The sequence below is a fragment of the Hylobates moloch genome, unplaced genomic scaffold, assembly GCF_009828535.3.
Source record: "Hylobates moloch isolate HMO894 unplaced genomic scaffold, HMol_V3 SCAFFOLD_6, whole genome shotgun sequence".
NCBI lineage: Eukaryota > Metazoa > Chordata > Mammalia > Primates > Hylobatidae > Hylobates > Hylobates moloch.
The window spans coordinates 104,528,419-104,548,270 of NW_026652281.1; the positions used below are offsets into that span (position 1 = coordinate 104,528,419).

Below are 19,852 nucleotides of genomic sequence, written 5' to 3' on the forward strand. Positions count from 1 at the left end.
CCTGCCTCAGCCTCTCCTAGTAGCTGGGACTACAGGCGCCCGCCACCACGCCTGGCCAATTTTTTTGTATTTTTAGTAGAGACGGGGTTTCACCGTGGTCTCGATCTCCTGACCTTGTGATCCGCCCGCCTCGGCCTCCCAAAGTGCTGGGATTACAAGTGTGAGCCACCGCGCCCGGCCCATCTCCATTTTCTACTACGTTAACTTGTAGGAGTTTTATAGTTTTGTATTTGATAGGTTTATGATCCATTTCAAGTTAACTTTTGTGCAAGGTGCAAGGTCTGTGTCTAGATTCATTTTTTCACATGTGCATGCCAGTTGTTCCAGCACCATTTGTTGAAAAAACTTTCTTTTCTACTGACACTTGTTCCAATTAAAAAAAAAAAAAAAAAAGACTGTATTTTTTTTTCCCATTTAAAGCCTTTGCTCCTTTGTCAAAGTTCAGTTGACTCTATTTATCTGGGTCTATTTCTGGCCTTTCTATTCTGTTCCATTGATCTATTTGTCTTGGCTGGTTTTTTTTTTTAGAAGAAATTGTTATATAGAAGAGAAATGAAAAGGAGGCAAAATAGACTATAGATAAATTATTCTCATTTTAGATGCTTTAAAAAAGTCCACAATATAACAGAGGCACTGAATGAAGTTTAGCATAATGATAATACTAGTATAATTATTTGAAAATGTCTCGGCTGGGCACAGTGGCTCATGCCTGTAATCCCAGCACTTTGGAAGGCCAAGGTGGGTGGATCACCTGAGGTTCGGAATTCAAGACCAGCCTGGCCAACATGGTGAAACCCCATTTCTACTAAAATATAAAAAATTAGCCAGGCATGGTGGCATGTGCCTGTAGTCCCAGCTACTCGGGAGGCTGAGGCAAGAGAATGGCGTGAACCCGGGAGGTGGAGGTTGCAGTGAGCCGAGATTGCACCATTGCACTCCAGCCTAGGCAGCAGAGCAAGACTTTTAGTACATAAAAAGGATTTAAGATCCTTAAGGTATTCAAATTTTCAGGGCCTCCTGAAGCCTCATCTGATAATTTCTCCAGTGTTTTCAAACAGAAAAGTATTACCATTGATTCTTACTTTTCATTGATTGCTATAAAACTCCTACAAGTTAACGTAGTAGAAAATGGAGATGACCTCTTAAAAGCAATGACCTTTTAAATACAACACTAAAGGCATGATCTATGAAAGAAACAGTTAAAAACCTGGACCTTTTGGGTGGCAGTAGGTGAGGGGGGTGCTTTCCAGTGAAGACTAGAAAACCTGCTAGACAAATTCTAAAAGAGCTGTAACACTCATGCACCTTTCTTAGTAGTAAGGCATATGACATTATTCGGACAAAGCTTCCATGGAGAATAAAATGTTATATAATTTTCACTTCCACTTTCCAGAAGAAATCCCTTTCTTCCCATTTTCTCCCTGATCCCTTCCAGATCTATGGTGCACTTGCAGACTGACTGGCCACTTTAGATCATGTAGTTAAGAACAGCCTTATCTTTGCAAGGGAGACTGTGTAGGGTATTGGGTGAGAGTGTGGGCTCTGATCCCAGTTTCTTGAGTTCACATCTTACTATCTTCCAGTTTGTGACCTTGGGCATGTTACTTAACCGTTCTGTTTCCACCTGTTTAAAATATAGATAATAATAGTCATTATATCACAGGGATATGAATGTGTGTGTGTGTGTGTTTTATCTTAGAAACGAACCTGTATATGATAAGTGTCCAATAAATGTTAGGTACGATTATTCAACAAATGGTATTCAGTGCTGGACCCAGGTAATACACTGATTACACCATGAGCAAGATTTGATCCCTACCCCTTTTTCTCAGAATATGTTTCCTGGTGCTCAGGTCATATTGAAATTTGCTATGTTAATTTGGGTTTGACATTTTTTTAATTTCATTTTGTAGTTGAAGTCAAGTGATTTTGCTGTTCTGAAGCAGTTGCTGCCTCTGTTGGAGAATGTATCCAACACATACCCTGATCCTGTCATCCAAGAACTCGCTGTTGATCTCCGCATCACCATCTCTACCCGTGGAGCCTTTGCCACTGAGGCCATCAGCATGGCTGCCCGAAGTACACTGAACAGAAAAGATCTGGAAGGGAAAATAGAAGAGCAGCAACAAACCAGTCGTGAAAGACCCACTGATGTAGCTCATAGCCACCTTGAACAACAGCAGAGCCATGAGATAGCCCCCCAGACAGGCCTGCAGTCAAATGCTCCAATCATTCCTCAAGGAGTCAATGAGCTCAGCTCTACTACAAGTCAGAAATCTGGAAGCGTAACCACAGAACAGCTCCAAGAGGTTCTTCTGTCAGCTTATGACCCTCAAATTCCAACACGGGCTGCTGCCCTGCGTACTCTTTCCCGCTGGATAGAGCAGAGAGAAGCAAAAGCCCTTGAGATGCAAGAGAAGCTTCTCAAGGTGAGTAGAACACACTGTAAAGACACATGAGCACAGGGTGGGGCAGCCGTCCAGGAGCATTCATTCAACTCAAGTATTTTTGGAGCCTGGACTATGTGTCAAGAGCTGTTCTGGACCACCCTCCAGAAATTTGTGAATTTTGTGAGGAGGCAACACTTAGACACAGGAAAGACTTATTTAGACACAGGAAAGACTTAAACTCCTCAATTGAATATGAACCGAGTGCCAATTTTTTTTTTTTTTTTTTTTTGAGACGGAATCGCGCTCTGTTCCCCAGGCTGGAGTGCAGTGGCGCAATCTCGGCTCACTGCAAGCTCCGCCTTCCAGGTTCACACCATTCTCCTGCCTCAGCCTCCCGAGTAGCTGGGACTACAGGTGTCTGCCACCACGCCTGGCTAATTTTTTATATTTTTAGTAGAGACGGGGTTTCACTATGTTAGCCAGGATGGTCTCGATCTCCTGACCTCGTGATCCACCTGCCTCAGCCTCCCAAAGTGCTGGGATTATAGGCATGAGCCACCACACCCGTCCTTCAAAATTTTTGCATGGAAGAAATGCTGTGGGCAGTCAGGAAAAAGAGAAAGTTGAAATCTTATGGAGGATGTAGATCTTAATATGGCCATAACAAAATGGTAAAGTTTGAGCAGATGAAAGAGGGGTGGGACAGCATGAGCAAATTCCCAGAGATGGGAAAGTACCTTTTGTGGTAAATAAGTCTGCTTCAGCACTGTGACCCAGCCCAGATAAGCCACCTGTTTTCTCTGGGCATCTTTAGTGGGCATTGGGCAAAACTGGGTCTCCTCCCCTCTTCTCTCCCTTCATCGTGGTGAAATAGCTGTTTTTTGTTTTGTTTTGTTTTGTTTTGTTTTTTTGAGACAGGATCTCGCTCTGTCGCCCAGGCTGGAGTGCAGTTGTGCGATCTCAGCTCACTGCAGTTTCCATCTCCTGGGTTCAAGTGATTCTTCTGCCTTAGCCTCCCAAGTAGCTGGGATTACAGGTGCCCACCACCACACCCAGCTAATTTTTGTATGTTTAGTTCAGATGAGATTTCACCATGTTAGCCAAGCTGGTGTTGAACTTCTCACGTCAGGTGATTCACCCGCCTCAGCCTCCCAAAGTGCCGGGATTACAGACATGAGCCACCATGCCTGGCCTTAAATATCCTTTTATACACTTATTTGAAGGTGAATGCAATGAACATCTTGGAATTTTTTTTTTAGCTTCATTCTTCTGCTGTACATAATTGGTCACCAAGTCCTGTCAATTCTTTTTTCCAAGAAGTCTTTCAAATGTATCTTATCCTCTTTATTTCCATGGCCATTACCCTAAATTAAGCTTCCCTTGCTTACTCCATAAAAGATTCCCTACCTTCAAAACTGGCCATCTTCCTAACTGGGATAATTTTAGGCTCTCCCTACATACTTCAGATGTAGAGACCAGCAGCATCAAGTTGGTGTCAAGAATTACTGTGCCAGCGAAGAACACAGCATTATATATGGAGCAGACACTTCCGTCTTCCTTTCTCTGGCTCTCATGTTGGGGCCTAAAGCTAACATATCATGTAGTATTTTCCAGATAAGCTGTACTCACTGTAGTTGATACCCCTGATAGGTTCCTAAATTGTAAGATATTTTGAGAGTAATTTGTTACTAATGTTAATTAAAGTGCTGAAATTTACAAGATTTTCAAAAATAAATTAGAACAGATTCAAAGTTATCTCAATAATAACATCTCTATCTCACTTGCACTTCCATATGCTTTGTGAGTGCAAGAGAAAAGGATAAAATTGCAGCAAATGTGCCATCCATTGCACATAACCCCAAACCTTGTCTCTTGTGTGTCACAGCCCATAGTCTGTCATGCCATATGTGAGAATGTTACTCACCATGGCTGTCATGGAAAAATGTTGAGGATTGTTCTTCCATCGGTTTCCAGGACTACTGCTGGAAGAATACAAGTATCTCCCCCAGTCTCTATACTTTTTTAATGGTTATAAAAATGAGACTTAAGCATATATGCCATTTCCCCTACAAAACTCTGTCAGACCAGTTTCTAGCTAAGAAAAACAAGAAGCAAAGCATTTACTCCTTTGAGCTGCTGATAAGGGAACCTCTTAAATCTTCCTTATTCTTTGTAAATCTTATCACTGCTGTATTTTGTGGTTCCAGATATTCTTGGAAAACTTGGAACATGAAGACACTTTTGTATATCTATCTGCAATTCAGGGTAAGTCAGTCCTGGTTAAAGGACTTTAAGTCTGTGGACCAGAGACTGTATCGTGTTTATTTGCACAAAATCTCTAAAGTCCTAGGGCCAGGTCATTTTGTCCATCTTCCTGCCTCCTAGCTAGGACACTTTAAGTCATAATAATAATATTCCTGGAGGATTTCCAAAGGGTCCCTATAGAGTTTCGGTGTCTCATAATGATGAGGAAGTTTTTATTAATGTTTACTTATTCTATAGATTAAATCATTATTTCCTCTAATTCAAGGAGGTAAAGAATGACTCACACATGAGGTCTTACCACATTAACCTTTTATGTTAGTTGGCTACTGTCTTTTTTTTTTCTTTTTTTTTTTTGAGACAGAGTCTTGCTCTGTCACCCAGGCTGGAGTGTGGTGTGATCTCGGCTCACTGCAACCTCTGCCTCCTGGGTTCAAGTGATTCTCCTGCCTCAGCTTCCCACGTAGCTGGGATTACAGGCGCCTGCCACCACACCCAGCTAATTTTTTATATTTTTAGTAGAGACAAGGTTTCACCTTGTTAGTCAGGCTGGACTCGAACTCCTGACCTCCAGTGATCCACCCACCTTGGCCTTCCAAAGTGCTACGATTACAGGCGTGAGCCACCACGCCCAGCCTCAACTACTGTCTATATGCACCTTTGCTCTCTCATTAAGCTAAAAGAACTCAGGGTATTAAATATTTTCTTATCAAAACATTTTTTTGCAGGAACTTTATTTCTCTTTTTATGGTTCTTTGTTGTTCTCCACATCCCCTTTGACTTGTGGGCTCCAAATCTAGAGAGGATGTAGAGAATAAGGCACCCTTCCCAAAAGGTCCAGAAGCAGACATGGTGAGGTCAGAGTTAACTCAGTTTCCCTTGGCTCCATCAGCAAGGTACAGTCGGCAGACCACCTGGGTGGGCCACCCCATTCCCATGTGTTGGCAAATTACTTAATCCCTGTGGGCTTTAATTTTTTGTTATCTGTGAAAAGGCAACTAAATAGGAGTTTGAAATGGTACTGCCACTTTGGAAAACAGTCTGGCAGTTCCTCAAAAAGATAAACATAGAGTTACTACTTGGCCCAGCAATTCCACTCCCAGGAATATACCCGATAAATGAAAACATATGTCTGCACAAAACCTTGTGTGTGAATGTTCACAGCAGTATTATTCACAATAGCCAAGAGGTGGAAATAGCTCAAACAACCATCATTTGATGAATGGATAAACTAAATGTGGTATATACATGCAATGGAATATTATTGGCTATAAAAATGAAGGACTGATACATGCCACAATATGGGTGAACCTTGAAAACATGGTAAGTGAAAGAAACTGGCCACAAAATACTACATTTTATATGATTCCAGTTATATGAAATGTCCAGAATAGGCAATTTTTTAGAGACAGAAAATAGATTAGTACTTTCCTGGGGCTGGAGTAAAGGAGAAATAATTGAGGGTGATAGGTAAAGGATACGAGACTTCTTTTTGGGGTGATGAAAATGTTCCAAGATTCATTGTGGTGACAGTTGCACAGCTCTGTGAGTATGCTTGGAAACCATTGAGTTATGCACTTTTTTTTTGAGATGGAGTCTCACTCTGTCGCCCAGGCTGGAGTGCAGTGGTGCAATCTCGGCTCACTGCAACTTCTGCCTCCTGGGTTCAAGCAATTCTTGTGTCTCAGCCTCCTGAGTACAGGCGTCAGCCACCACGCCCAGCCGAGTTATGAACTTTAAATAGGTGAATTGTATGGTATGTGAGTTATAGCTCAATAAAACTATTATCAAAAAATACAATAAAAAAATACTTTTTCTTGTTTGAGATGGAGTTTCGCTCTTGTTGCCCAGGTTGGAGTGCAATGGCGCGATCTCAGCTCACTGCAACCTCCGCCTCCCAGGTTCAAGCGATTCTCCTGCCTCAGCCTCCCGAGTAGCTGGGATTACAGGCATGTGCTACCACACCTGGCTAATTTTGTATTTTTAATAGAGACGAGGATTTCTCCATGTTGGTCAGGCTGGTCTTGAGCTCCTGACCTCAGGTGATCTGTCCACCTCGGCCTCCCAAAGTCCTGGGATTATAGGCATGAGCCACAGTGCCTGGCCAAAATAAAATAAAATTTAATAAGAGGGGAGAGGGCTAAAATTGTCACAGCCTAAGGAAATATGATGGCTAAAAGTAATGTGATAGGTGGGATTCTGAAACAGAAAAAGAACATTAGGGCCGGGAGCAGTGGCTCACGCCTGTAATCCCCAGCACTTTGGGAGGCCGAAGCAAGCAGATTACTTGAGGTCAGGAGTTTGCAACCAGCCTGGCCAACATGGTGAAACCCCGTCTCTACAAAAAAACACCAAAAAAGGTTAGCCAGGTGTGGTGGCAGGCACCTGTAATCCCAGCTACTTGGGAGGCTGAGACACGAGAATTGCCTGAACCCAGGAGGCTGAGGTTGCAGTGAGCCAAGATCACGCCACTGCACTCCAGCCTGGGCAACAGAGTGAGACTCCGTCTCAAAAAAAAAAAGAAAAAAAAGGACATTAGGGGAAAACTAAGGAAATTTGAGTAAATTATAAACTTCAGTTGATAATAAAGTGTCAATATTAGTTCACTATTCTATCATAAAATGTTTATTGATAAAAAGGGGGCTTAACGTTAGGATTAAATGAGTTAATTTGCAACTGCTTAGCACACAGTGTTCAATATGTGTTAGCTATTAATATTTTAGTGTTGTTATCATCATCAGAATCTTCACTATTACATCTACTGTTGGACGACTAGGTAATAATGTGGTGATCTCTGTAACTTCTCACTTCTGAAGCCTGAGTAGGTCGATTCTGTCAGTTATTGATATTTAGCAAACTACCCTGTGGCTCACGCCTATCATCCCAGCACTTTGGGAGGCCGAGGTGGGTGGATCACCTGAGGTCAGGAGTTTGAGACCAGCCATCATGATCAATGTGGCGAAACCCCGTCCCTACTAAAAATAGAAAAATTAGCTGGGTATGGTAGCGTGTGCCTGTAGTCCCAGTTACTTGGGAGGCTGAAGCAGGAGAATTGCTTGAACCCAGGAGACCACTGCACTCCAGCCTGGGCAGCAGAGCAAGACTCCTTCTCAGAAAACAACAACAACAACAACAAACTACCCTGACACTCAGTAACCTGAAATATCAATCAGTTATTATCACTCACACATCTGTAGACCCGCTGAAGGTTCAGTGGGGCTTGGCTGGGTGGCTGGCCCCTCCCAGCAGGTCTCGGGCCAGCTGTGGTAGCTGTGCTTCATATGTTCCTGATCATCCCTGAACCAGTGGCCTACCAGGGCTTGTTCTGCTCATGGTGAGAACCATGAAGTGTCAAAGAGAAACCATAAATTCCAGAGGCTCCTCAGGCCTGACTCGGAGCGGACATCCTATCATTCTGCCTTATTCTGTTGGCTAAAGCAAGTCTTGAGGCCCAACCCAAAAGTCAAGGGATAGAGAAATATATGCTGTCCCGTTAGTGGGACCCACTACCAAGTCACATAGCAAAGGGCATTGATGCAGTAATGCCATTCTTCACGTTGATGTGTTCTGTTTACCTCCCAGAGGCAAGGTTGTCAGTGAGCACAAAGGTAAGTGCAGGTTCTTACTGGCTAGTTCTTTCAGAGTTTAATGTGGATATGCTCTATACAGACTTAGTACTTGAAGCTTAAGAGAGCATGCAGATGGGAAATCATATAACAAAGAAGCCCTGAGCCTTGGAATTCTGGAATTTTTTTTTTTTTTAGAGACAGAGTCTTGCTCTGTCACTCAGGGTAGAGAATAGTGGCATGATCATGGTTTATTGTTACGTCTAACTCCTGGGCTCAAGCAATCCTACCACCTCTGCCTCCTGAGTAGCTGGGACTACAGATGCATGCCAACACACATCAGGCTAATTTTTTAAAAAACATTTTGTAGAGATGGGGGTCTCACTATGTTGCCCAGGCTCAATCTCCTAGACTCAAGCAGTCCTCTTACTTCAGCCTCCCAAAGTGCTGGGATTACAGGCATGAGCCACTGTGCCCAGCCAAATTCTTTCTTTATTCAACAAAAATTTTGTATATCTCCTATATACAAAACACTTTAGATTAACTGCAAGTTGTGATTAGATTCAAAAGCAAAAAGAGGATTCTTCAAAGAGACAAAATGACCACCCAAAGTGGTAAAAGACAACTAGGTGAGAACGAAAGCTCTAAGAGTAACGGGTTTCAAGAGAGAAAGTAATTACCTGCAGCTGAGAGGCCAAAGAGGGCAGGAATTGAGATAGGCCTGGGGGTCCAGGAGGCCACATGACCATAAGTTGTGCTTATGGAAGTCAGATAAATCAAAGAAGCAAGAATCTAAGGTGCTTATAATTCAGAAGTCTCAGAACACAAGTCATCGTGTACTTTCCCCAAGAAACTGTACTACTGTCAAGGAGATGTTTTTCATTGATTTATTTTTTTTAAGACTGGATTTTTGGGAATGGGTGGCATGTCATTCTAATGTGACCACCTTGCTGTTTGGAATAAGCATCTTAGTTGATTAACCCACTGAGCTCATTAGCCTCTAGGGCCTGCTATCAAAATCGCAGTTGTTGGTGTTGTGTTTGTTTTTAGTAATTTTCATTGGTGTGCAAATCAGTTACTAGCTAATTTGGTGATGAAGAACATGAGGGGTAGAGGCGTAATTTCTGTTCTCAGCTCCCCAAGATGATGGACAAGTTTGAACTAATTGATGTTTTTGGTGTTTGTAATATGCACTTAAAAGCCAAGGCTTCAGGTGAGTTTCCCATTAAGAAAGAAAAAAACTGAATTTTCCCACCTGCATTGCCAATGTAGTTTGCCTGGGCCTAAAGCACTACAGGAACAAAGCCATTCTGGGCTCCCAGTCAGACAAGACCAGCCCACTTGTCCTGTAGTACAGGGTGGGGAGTGCCTGGTTGTGGTTTGAGTAGCATTCAGTTGTGGGGACTGTGTATTTTTAGTTTTCCTTTTCTGAGCTGCCCAAATGGCTCCATGTGGAAGTTATAGTATACTTTTTGCTTAATTTATTGATGTTTTATATTTCTTTTATAAAGTCTTACCAACTTTGCAGTCTAGGTGGAGAGCAGAAGAGAATAAAATACAGCAATTCATTCAACAGCTATATATTGATGCCTGACTTAGAAATTTCTGATGTCTATATTATCTATCACAGCAATCTGAGAACTAAATACCCTAGGAGTTAAATTTAATTTTAGGAAAAACTGTGTGCATCTCTGTTTATTCTTACTGAGAAGCAGTGGTTGACTTAGTCATTCTAGCAGCTTCTCCCAGGTACTCAATAACAGCTTCTTCAGGCAGACAATTATGTATAAAGTCGCTGAGTTCCGGTTACCCTACAGAGTTTACAGATAGAGAACTTAATCTTGCACAGACCAAGATAAATGTCTCCCCTTTTGCATTCCTTGTATATTCTTTCTTCACTGTTTTTATCATTATTATGATACAAGTAATACATTCTCAATGTTTTTAAAAAATTTCAACAAGAATGAAGTATATAAGGTAAAAGGCAGAAGCCCTTCTTTTTTCGAAAATGGGAGTTAGAAAAATGTCCTTGAAGGCTGGGCGCAGTGACTCATGCCTGTAATCCCAACACTTTGGGAGGCTGAGGTGGGAGGATTGCTTCAGCCCAAGAGTTCGAGACCAGCCTAGGCAACATAGTGAGACCTTGTCTCCACACACACAAAAATAAAAATTAGCTAGGTGTGCTGGTGTGCACCAGTAGTCCCAACTATTTAGGAGGCTTAGGTGGGATGATCACTTGAGCCCAGGAGGTTGAGGCTGCAGAGTCATGATTGCACCACTGCATTCTATCCTAGGTGACAGAGTGACACCTTATCTCAAAAAAAAAATAAAAAAAGGATACATCCTTGAGATTCCCATAGTGTACATTAGATGTTTGGGCATTTTTTCATATTTTAGTTTTGAAATAGATGTTCAATAATGAATATGATAAATAAGTGATATTCTTCAATAAGACATTATAGCCAGATTCTTTCATTTTTTCTTTTTTTGAGACGGAGTTTCTTTCTTGTTACCCAGGCTGGAGTGCAATGGGCTTGGCTCACTGCAACCTCCACCTCCCAGGTTCAAGCAATTCTCCTGCCCCAGCCTCCCAAGTAGCTGGGACTATAGGTGCCCACCACCATGCCCGGCTAATTTTTTTGCATTTTTAGTAGACACGGGGTTTCACCATGTTGGCCAGGTTGGTCTCAAACTTCTGACCTCAGGTGATCCGCCCGCCTCAGACTCCTGAAGTGCTGGGATTACAGGCGTGAGCCACCACACCCTGCCTATAGCCAGATTATTTCTATACTGTATATCTGTTCATATGTCCTCTCAGTCACTTTCAGTTATTTAAAGGGTATTTTGAAAGCAACAGATGCATTTCAGGGATCCAAGTGGTCCCTCTCAGTGTCAGAAGGATCTTTGGATAAAACTACCAGCATTCTTTTAAAAGAAAAAAAAAAAAAAAAACTACCTGGGCTGTGGGCCAACCATGGGAGGTGAAAGCATGCCAGTGTGTAGAGTGAAGAGATCTAGCCATCTTGACATGCCCAAACAAATCACACTAGCTCTTCCACCCTCTTCCTTTCAGAGAAGAGCTTTCATTTCTGGCAAAAGAGCTGAGCCGAGGGAAGGCAAAAGCCCGGAAGGGGGAAGGTAGATACAAGATGAAATTGTTTTCACAGAGTTTCAAATTGAGCAGGATTACAAGTCTTAACTTGTCAGGGACTGAATCTCTATCTCATTCTCAGATTTCTACCTCAAATAAAGTAAGTTGAGAAACCATTAACTGAAAATAATTCTATCCCTTGAAGGATCATCTAATTGGACCTGGCATGGAAATTTGGAATGCAGTCTTGCAAAGTTTATCATCTCCATTTATGTCCTGGAAAAGGGAAGATTTCTTTTACATCCTGACCTGGTTTCTGTACCACTTAATTAACAAATAAGCATTTAGAGAACGTCTCTCATATATGCTCTCTTGGTAAATTCTCTAAGTAGTTCTGGGAAGTAGACATTATCTCCATTTTTAAAACTTCTTATTTGAGATGTAATTTACATCCCTAAAATTCACCCAATTAAAATGTGCAAGTCAATGGTTTCTAGTGTCTTTAAAGAGTTGTGCAACCATCACCACTATATAATTTTAAAACATTTTTATCATTTCATACCCATGAAAAGTCACTTCCCCTTGCTTATTCTCCCAACCCCTGGCAACCACTGATCTACTTTTTAATCTCTGTGGATTTGCCTATGCTGGACATTTCATATAAATGGAATTATACAATATGCGGTCTTTTTTGTCTGGCTCCTTTCACTTTAGCATAATGTTTTTGAGGTTTGAGGTTTCCTTTTTATGACTTCATTCCTTTTTGTGACTGAATAATATTCCATGGTATTGCTTAGCCATGTTTTATTTATCCAGCTCATCAATTGGTGGACAATTGGATTGTTTCCACTTTTTGGCTATTATGACGAGATCGGGTGCGTTTGGGGTGGTATCGCCATAGACTTGGCTATTATGAATAGTGTTGTTAGGAACATTTGTGTACAAGTTTTTGTGTGAACATATGTTTTCATTCCCCCTGGGTATATACATATACCTAGGAGTGGAATTGCTGGGTCATATGGTAAGTCTATATTTAGCCTTTTGAGGAACTGCTGGACTATTTTCCAAAGCAGGTGTACCATTTTACATCCTTACCAGCAATGTATGAGTGTTCCAATTTTTCCACAGCTTTGCCAATACTTGTTATTGTCTGTCTTTTTATCAAAGCTGTCAAGGTAAAATAAAATATAAAGGTGAATCTCTATATTTAAAACATCTTATTTGAGAAGCAAGAATTGTAATTTGGTGCATACACGCAGACCTAGTGGTCTTTCATATGTCTGAAGAACAATGAGAAGGTTGGAGGTTTTGTAAACAGGAGAAATGTTACATATTGTTCTGGAGAAAGATCATTGGGACTAGCAAAGTTTTGGAGATCTGGCAAGCTCTGATTAATGAGTGACAGCAGTGGGTAAAATGAGTCCTTAGAGTCACAGTAGGTTTGTTTCAGTAGCTAGTAGATAAAACTGGCTTTAGGCTACAACAGGCAGTTTCAAAAGCCAGGCTTGTAGGGAATTATATTTTTGGAGCAATGTTATGTGCCCTGTTTTTTTCTTCCCTGGTCTCTCAACTCCATTTTAGTTGGATATGAGAGGCATGACCCAATTAATATGATCCACTTTCACGTTTTCCCCTTTTGATTGAGATCTTTTTTTGAAAGCATTGCCAATTAACTACTTATAAGTTAGCTTAATTGTCCCTCGGAGCTAGGATGGACCTGTTCTGATTGTCTCTGTCCCATATCAGCGGGGAAGTATGGGGGCTTATGTCAGCGACCTGGGCCACATTTGAGTAACAGAGTCCAGAAGGAAGAGTGTTCTTAGGGTACATTGTTCTAGAGTCATTTATCAAGTTGTATCTTAACAATTCTGTAAGCATTAGCAATAATCTTGAAGGATTGGGTTAACATTACTTCGTTGAGAGAGCTGGCATTATAAAGATTAAACAAGCAGTAAGAACAAAGCTGGCCAGTCATGGTGGCTCACACCTGTAACCCCAACACTTTGGGAGGCTGAGGCAGGAGGGTCTTTTGAGCCCAGGAGGTCAAGGCTGCAGTGAGTTATGATCACACCACTGCACTCTACCCTGGGTGACAGAGTGAGACCCTGTCTCAAAAAAAAAAAAAAAAAAAGGCAAACAACAATAACAACAACAACAAAAACCTTAAAAGTTATAATATAAAAAATAACAATATAATAAATTTAGTTTGTAAAATGCTTTTGAACTAAGAGCCCAAGACTAAGGGCAGCAAACTAAACAAATTAAAAGACCATGGTGGTTAGCCGGGTGTGGTGGCAGGCGCCTATAATCCCAGCTACTCGGGAGGCTGAGGTAGGAGAATCGCTTGAACCCAGGAGGCGGAGGTTGCAGTGAGCCAAGATCGCGCCATTGCACTTCAGCCTGGGGGACAAGAGTGAGACTTTGTCTCAAAAACAAAAACAAAAACAAAAACCATATTGGAAACTGAGTGAGACCTGTAGTTGTCATTAAGTAGTATTTTATGACTTGCTTGCATTAAACAGAAAATTGCCGACTTTAGAAAAGGGACCACCAGTACAATTTGAACAGTAAGTTGTGTTAGGGATATTGTCTAAGTTGTCTGCTAGGTGGACGAAAAGGATTTTTTTTTTTTTTTTTTTGCCATAAATCATGGATATTTTATTCTAGGAAACGGAAAAAAACAAAACAAAACAGGGAACACATCTTTCCACATACCATTCCAATTTAACTGACATTAATTCAGAAGAGCTAGAGCAGATATACATGTGCATATGTATAAATATGTGTATGTATATACACACATGTACATATTTTCAGATTTTAATCTCATTGGTGTTCATATCTTGATTACATGATTTTTAAAATAATTATTTGCAACTTCACACATCTCATAGTTGTCTATGCAGTCTCTCTTTGCAGTCTGCTTCAGTTTCTAGTGTGCCGTACATATCTACATCTTCTGGGTGGGACTGCTTGTTATTCATGAGCTTGGGGTCAGGCATAAACTGTGTAGCACCTGAGCTGGATTCTGATTTGGTCTGACTACAAGGATTTTTTTAAAAATGTAATTAATTTCCTTCCCTCCCTCTCTTCCTTCCTTCCTTCCTTCCTTCCTACCTTCCTACCTTATTTATTTCCTTTCTTTCCCTTCTTTCCTTTCTTTCTTTTTCTCTCTCTCCTTCCTTCCTTCTTTTCCTTCTTTCTTTTCTTTCTTTCCTTTCTCTTTTCTTTTTCCTTCCTCCCTTTCTTCCTTCCTTCTTTTCTTTCTTTCTTTTCTTTCTTTCTCTCTTCTCTTCTCTTTTCTTTTCTTGACAGGGTCTCACTATGTCACCAAGGCTGGTCTCAAACTCCTGGACTCAAACTACCCTCTGCCATGGCCTCTCAAAGTGTTGGGATTACAGACATGAGCCACCAAGCCTAGTCCTAAAAGGATTTTTTAGGTCAGATTTTGTCAGGTTATCAGTAACAGTTATTGACTGTGAAAGTTTAATTACAGCATCTTATCAAATGAAAAGGGAGCATTAAGGGAAGTAAGGGTCTCATGATGATGTGGAGTCTTGTTTTGATATCTTAGGGAAAGCTGTTTGCAGCCTGGACAATGTCCATTTCTCCTCCTGGTTTGTAGTTTGAATGTCACTGGTTAGGGCATTGGACAGTTTGGTGAACTTTCTATGTGGCCTAAACATCAGGCTGACAGGCACAAAACTTGTTTATAAAAATTTCTCAGGTTTTAGCTTATAGGGCTTTAGGAACAGAGCAATTCCCGTTTTAGTAATTTTATGGAAGAAACTTGGATTGTAGGAACTTGGGAGATTTTAGGACCTAGACTACTCAAAAACAGGTAACAATAACTTGAAAACAATGTACAGAGTTATATTCTAATAACAGGTATATATTATAGCTTTCTTTTGGGAACATAATTTATTTTTTACATTGAAAAATAAAATATTTCCTATTGAAATATAGGAATCTCACATTTAAACGATCTTGAGGCTGGGAAGCCAAACCAAGGCAGACTTTACATTTATTTATAGTCTTAAAGTTTCTGGGCCTGCCAGAAAGTGACAGGTTTATTTACTTACTATAAGGCTGGGAACCCTTGAAGTCAGGCATTTTATGTGTATTTTTAAATATGACATTTTAGTCAAAGCCTTGGTAATATAACTAACATTTAAGAGCAGAATTTTATTGGGTTTATGTAAATAACCATATTGTCCTAAGAATATTTAGAAATAGTTTTTGAATTTTGGAGGGATTAAGTAAGGAAAAGAAAAAATATGTTTTTATCTTTGTTTACAAAAGTACACTTTATCAACTTGTTGAAAATGATACATAGCTTAAGAGAAATTTTTTTTAAATGGAGGAAACAAAATATTTGCATAAAGTAACAATTTTTTTTTTTTTTTTTTTGCCTGTAGTCCCAGCTACTTGGGAGGCTGAGGCAGGAGAATGAATGGCTTGAACCCGGGAGGCAGAGCTTGCAGTGAGCCGAGATTGCGCCACTGCACTCCAGCCTCCCAAGTAGCTGGGACTACAGGCGCCCACCACCACGCCCGGCTAATTTTTTGTATTTTTAGTAGAGACGGGGTTTCACTGTGTTAGCCAGGATGGTCTCGATCTCCTGACCTCGTGATCTGCCCGCCTCGGCCTCCCAAAATGCTGGGATTACAGGCGTGAGCCACCGCGCCCGGCCAAAGTAACAATGTTTTAAATAAAAGTCATAAAACATTAGTTACTTAATCTCATAATTAACTACTATTTGATCTCTATTAGTAGTTTTATGAATCTATCAGGTTTTTTTTATTAGCCTCTTGGAAATTTGTATTGAGTCTGTTGATTTTAAAGTTACCAGAACTGGGCATGGTGGCTCATACCTGTAATTTCTGCACTTTGGTAGGACGAGGTGGGTGGATCACTTGAGGACAGGAGTTCAAGACCAGCCTGACCAATATGGTGAAAACCCCATCTCTACCAAAAAATACAAAAATTAGCTAGGCATGGTGGTGCATTCCTGTAGTCCCAACTACTCAGGAGGCTGAAGTGGGAGAATCACTTGAACCTGAGAGTTAGAAACTGCAGTGAGCCAAGATTGCACACTGCACTCTAGCCTGGGTAACAGAGCAAGACTGTCTCTGAGGGAAAAAAAAAAAAAAGACAACTTAGGTTTGATTTTGGGTAAGTTTCTCAAAGATATTAAAAGGTTGAAAATATTTGATGAAAACAGAATTACAGTTGGCCATAGTGGCATGTGCCTGTAGTTGCAGCCACTTGGGAGGCTAAAGTGGGGGGATTTCTTGAGCCCAGGAGTTTGGGGCCAACCTGGGCAATATAGGAAGACCTCCCATCTCTTAGAAGGAAAGGGGGGAAAAAAACAGAATTACAGGTTACTGTAAAATTATAGCCATTTATTTAACCAGCGTGATAATCAAAAGACTTTAAAAGTAATGTAGAGCCGGGCACGGTGGCTCACGCCTGTAATCCCAGCACTTTGAGAGGCTGAGGCGGGTGGATCACCTGAAGTAAGGATTTCGAGACCAGCCTAACCAACATGGCGAAACCCCATCTCTACTAAAAATACGAGTTAGCCAGACATGGTGGCAGGTGCCTGTAATCCCAGCTACTTGGGAAGCTGAGGCAGGAGAATCTCTTGAACCTGGGAGGCGGAGGTTGCAGTGAGCTGAGATCATGCCACTGCACTCCAGCCTGGGCAACAAGAGCAAAACTCCATCTCAAAAAAAAAAAAAAGTTACATGGATGTTAAAACCTTAATCCTTTTAAAGCTCAGTTTTTTAAAAGTGATCAAAAACATAATAAAGGCAATGCAGAAAATTATCATGGTAAAATGTAAACTCTTTTTCTTTACCAAAAAGGTAAAGAAAAACCTCTTACAGTGTGATTGTTCTTTCTAAAGGGAATCTCATTTAGATAACCTGGAAGTCAAACCTGATGAAAAGATTGTTTGAATTTAATCTGACATAGGAAGAATGGGTCTAGGTTATAAGAGTAACAATTTAGATACATCAAGGAAAGTGAGGAATACAGAATCAAATTATATTGGAGGAAAACATTGCTTTTTTAGGCCATTAAGATAAACATTTTCGTGTCAGGCCATAACGGCAGAGTTAGAACTGGAGAAAAGGTTCAGGAGCTGATGACAAAGTTGAAGGAGAGAGTTATCTCTGGCTTTTTTAAGGGGAGAAAATGCTAAATGCAGTGATGTGTGACCTATAAATCCATGTAGCAAGATACTGCAAAAGTGGAGCCTCTGAAATATGAATCTGAGAAATTTTATTTCATTTATTTAATTTTTAATTTTTTTTTTTTTTTTGAGACAGGGTCTGACTCTGTCACCCAGGCTGGAGTGCAGTGGCACAATGTCAGCTCACTGGAACCTCCACCTCCTGGAGTTCAAGCAGTCCTCCCACCTTAGCCTCCCAAGTAGCTGGGACTATGGGTATATGCCACCATACCCAGCTAATTTTTGTGTTTTTTGTAGAGACAGGATTTTGCCATGTTGCCCAGACTGGTTTCAAATTCCTGGGCTCAAGCAATCAGCCTGCCTCAGTCTCCCAAAGTGCTGGGATTACAGGTGTGAGTCACTATGCCTGGCCTTATTTATATTTATATTCTTATTTTTTCTTTTGTTCTTTATTTTATTTTATTATTTTTATTTTTTGAGACAGGGTCTCACTTTGTCACCCAGGCTGGAGTGCAGTGGCATGATTAAAGCTCACTGCAACCTGAATATGAGAAAAAAATTTTTTTTTTGAGACGGAGTCTCGCTCTGTCGCCCAGGCTGGAGTGCAGTGGCGCAATCTCGGCTCAATGCAAGCTCCGCCCCCTGGGTTCACGCCATTCTCCTGCCTCAGCCTCCCGAGTAGCTGGGACTACAGGCGCCCGCCACCACGCCTGGCTAATTTTTTGTATTTCTTAGTAGAGACAGGGTTTCACCATGTTAGCCAGGATGGTCTCAATCTCCTGACCTCGTGATCTGCCCTCCTTGGCCTCCCAAAGTGCTGGGATTACAGGTGTGAGCCACCGCGCCCAGCCAAGAGATTTTTTTTTTTTCAACATTGTCTGTAAAGTACTGTCTTGGTCTCATTTTTTTGCCCTTTAAGATAAGAATCTCCTCATTCCTTTTAGTATGGGAAGGGGGTCTTTTATATGAGAATTTTATTTTTTGCTTTTAAGAAACACCACGAAGGTCAAAATAGTATTTTTTAAAATATCTGCTAGTTTTTACATGTTTTTTACTTAAATAGTCAGCATGCCAGCCTCGCTGAGGAGTTTTGGAAAAAGAGTTAGCTTAGAGCAAGAGAGAAGAAGGAATTCTAAGAAGGGGAGGGTTAAGCTCCAAAGAGGAGAGTCTCAACCAACTTTGAGATAGTATTTTATAGCTAGTCAGTCTTTGAGTCCGGGTTGGGTTTTGTTTTTTTAGCCTCAAGATATCCCTTGAGATATGAGTCTTATTTGGAATGTATGATTTTATTGCCATGGTCTTTTAGTTTTAAGAACAACAGACTGCATGATCCCTATAATGTTTGAACATGTTACCAGCTGGAATCTCAAAATATATCTTGGCATGTCTTTGAACTTTGAGAGCCCATTTGTAATTAAACTTATCTAGGTGACTCGGTTTAATGTTGAATATACAAAAGCCAATTAAATGTAAGTGTTGAATATGCAAAAGCCAAATAAACGCAAGTGCTGATGGAAAATAAAGTATGTACTTACCAAGAGGACGATCGGCTGCCTTTCCCAACTGAAGGGAAAAGGAAAAATCCTTTCACCCAGGCCTCAACCTGGAGGAAAAATAGCTCTTCACTCAGACCTCGCAGCTGAGGTCTGCAAGGAGGAAAAGAGTCCTCCCCAACAGGAGATCTCCCAACCAGAGAGACCTCCCGCCAAACAAGAGGAGGAAAGACCCTTCTCTAAGCAAATCCCGAACGAAACAGAACTTTACCCAAATCAGGAGTGCCATCCAGGGCACTCACCAGGGAACACCTAGCTGACTCGTGGTAGAGAGGGTGCTCAAAGGCCCTCAATGTAGTACCTTATGTCATAGTTCTAAGGGCCGATGATTTTTCCCAAGGTGAGTCAGCTTTGGAATCCCACTCTGACACCACGTATGTCAAAATCAAATAAAATATAAGAACAAATCTCTAAATTTAAAACATTTTTGCAGAAGCAAGAATTGCAATTCAGGGCATACACAGACAGGATGGTCTTCCATATGTCTGAAGAACAAAGAGAAGTTTAGAGGTTTGGCCAGGCACGGTGGCTCACGCCTGAGGCAGGCATATCACTTGAGGTCAGGAGTTTGAGACCAGCCTGGCCAACACGGTGAAACCCCATCTCTACTAAAAATACAAAAATTAGCTGGGTGTGATGGTGCACACCTGTAATCCCAGCTACAATGGAGGCAGGAGAATCACTTGAACCCAGGAGGTGGAGGTTGCAGTGAGCTGAGATCAGGCCACTGCACTCCAGCCTGGGTGACAGGGCAAGACTCTGTCTCAAAAAAAAAAAAAAAAAAAAAAGGA

At 41.2% G+C, this 19,852-nt stretch overlaps 1 protein-coding gene and 1 non-coding gene across 9 annotated transcripts in view; one reads left to right on the forward strand and one right to left on the reverse strand.

Annotated features, from left to right (window-relative positions):
• The window catches only part of TANGO6 (transport and golgi organization 6 homolog), a 241,790-nt gene that overhangs the window by 71,806 nt on the left and 150,132 nt on the right, over positions 1–19,852 (forward strand). For 6 of the 8 annotated variants that reach the window (XR_004248798.2, XM_032157750.2, XM_058441145.1 and 3 more), the window contains exons 12-13: positions 1,914–2,429; positions 4,598–4,655. Coding sequence is in view for 7 of the 8 variants with exons in the window: in XM_032157750.2 (XP_032013641.1) it covers positions 1,914–2,429; positions 4,598–4,655 (574 nt within the window). In the remaining variant the exon portion in view is untranslated. Of the gene's footprint in view, positions 1–1,913; positions 2,430–4,597; positions 4,656–11,514; positions 11,988–19,852 lie in introns of those variants that run through there. The other 2 variants (XM_058441148.1, XM_058441149.1) reach the window with 2 other exon arrangements.
• Positions 1,236–1,299, reverse strand: LOC116472050 (U7 small nuclear RNA). The gene has a single exon (XR_004248963.1). It is a non-coding gene; the product is annotated as a U7 small nuclear RNA (small nuclear RNA).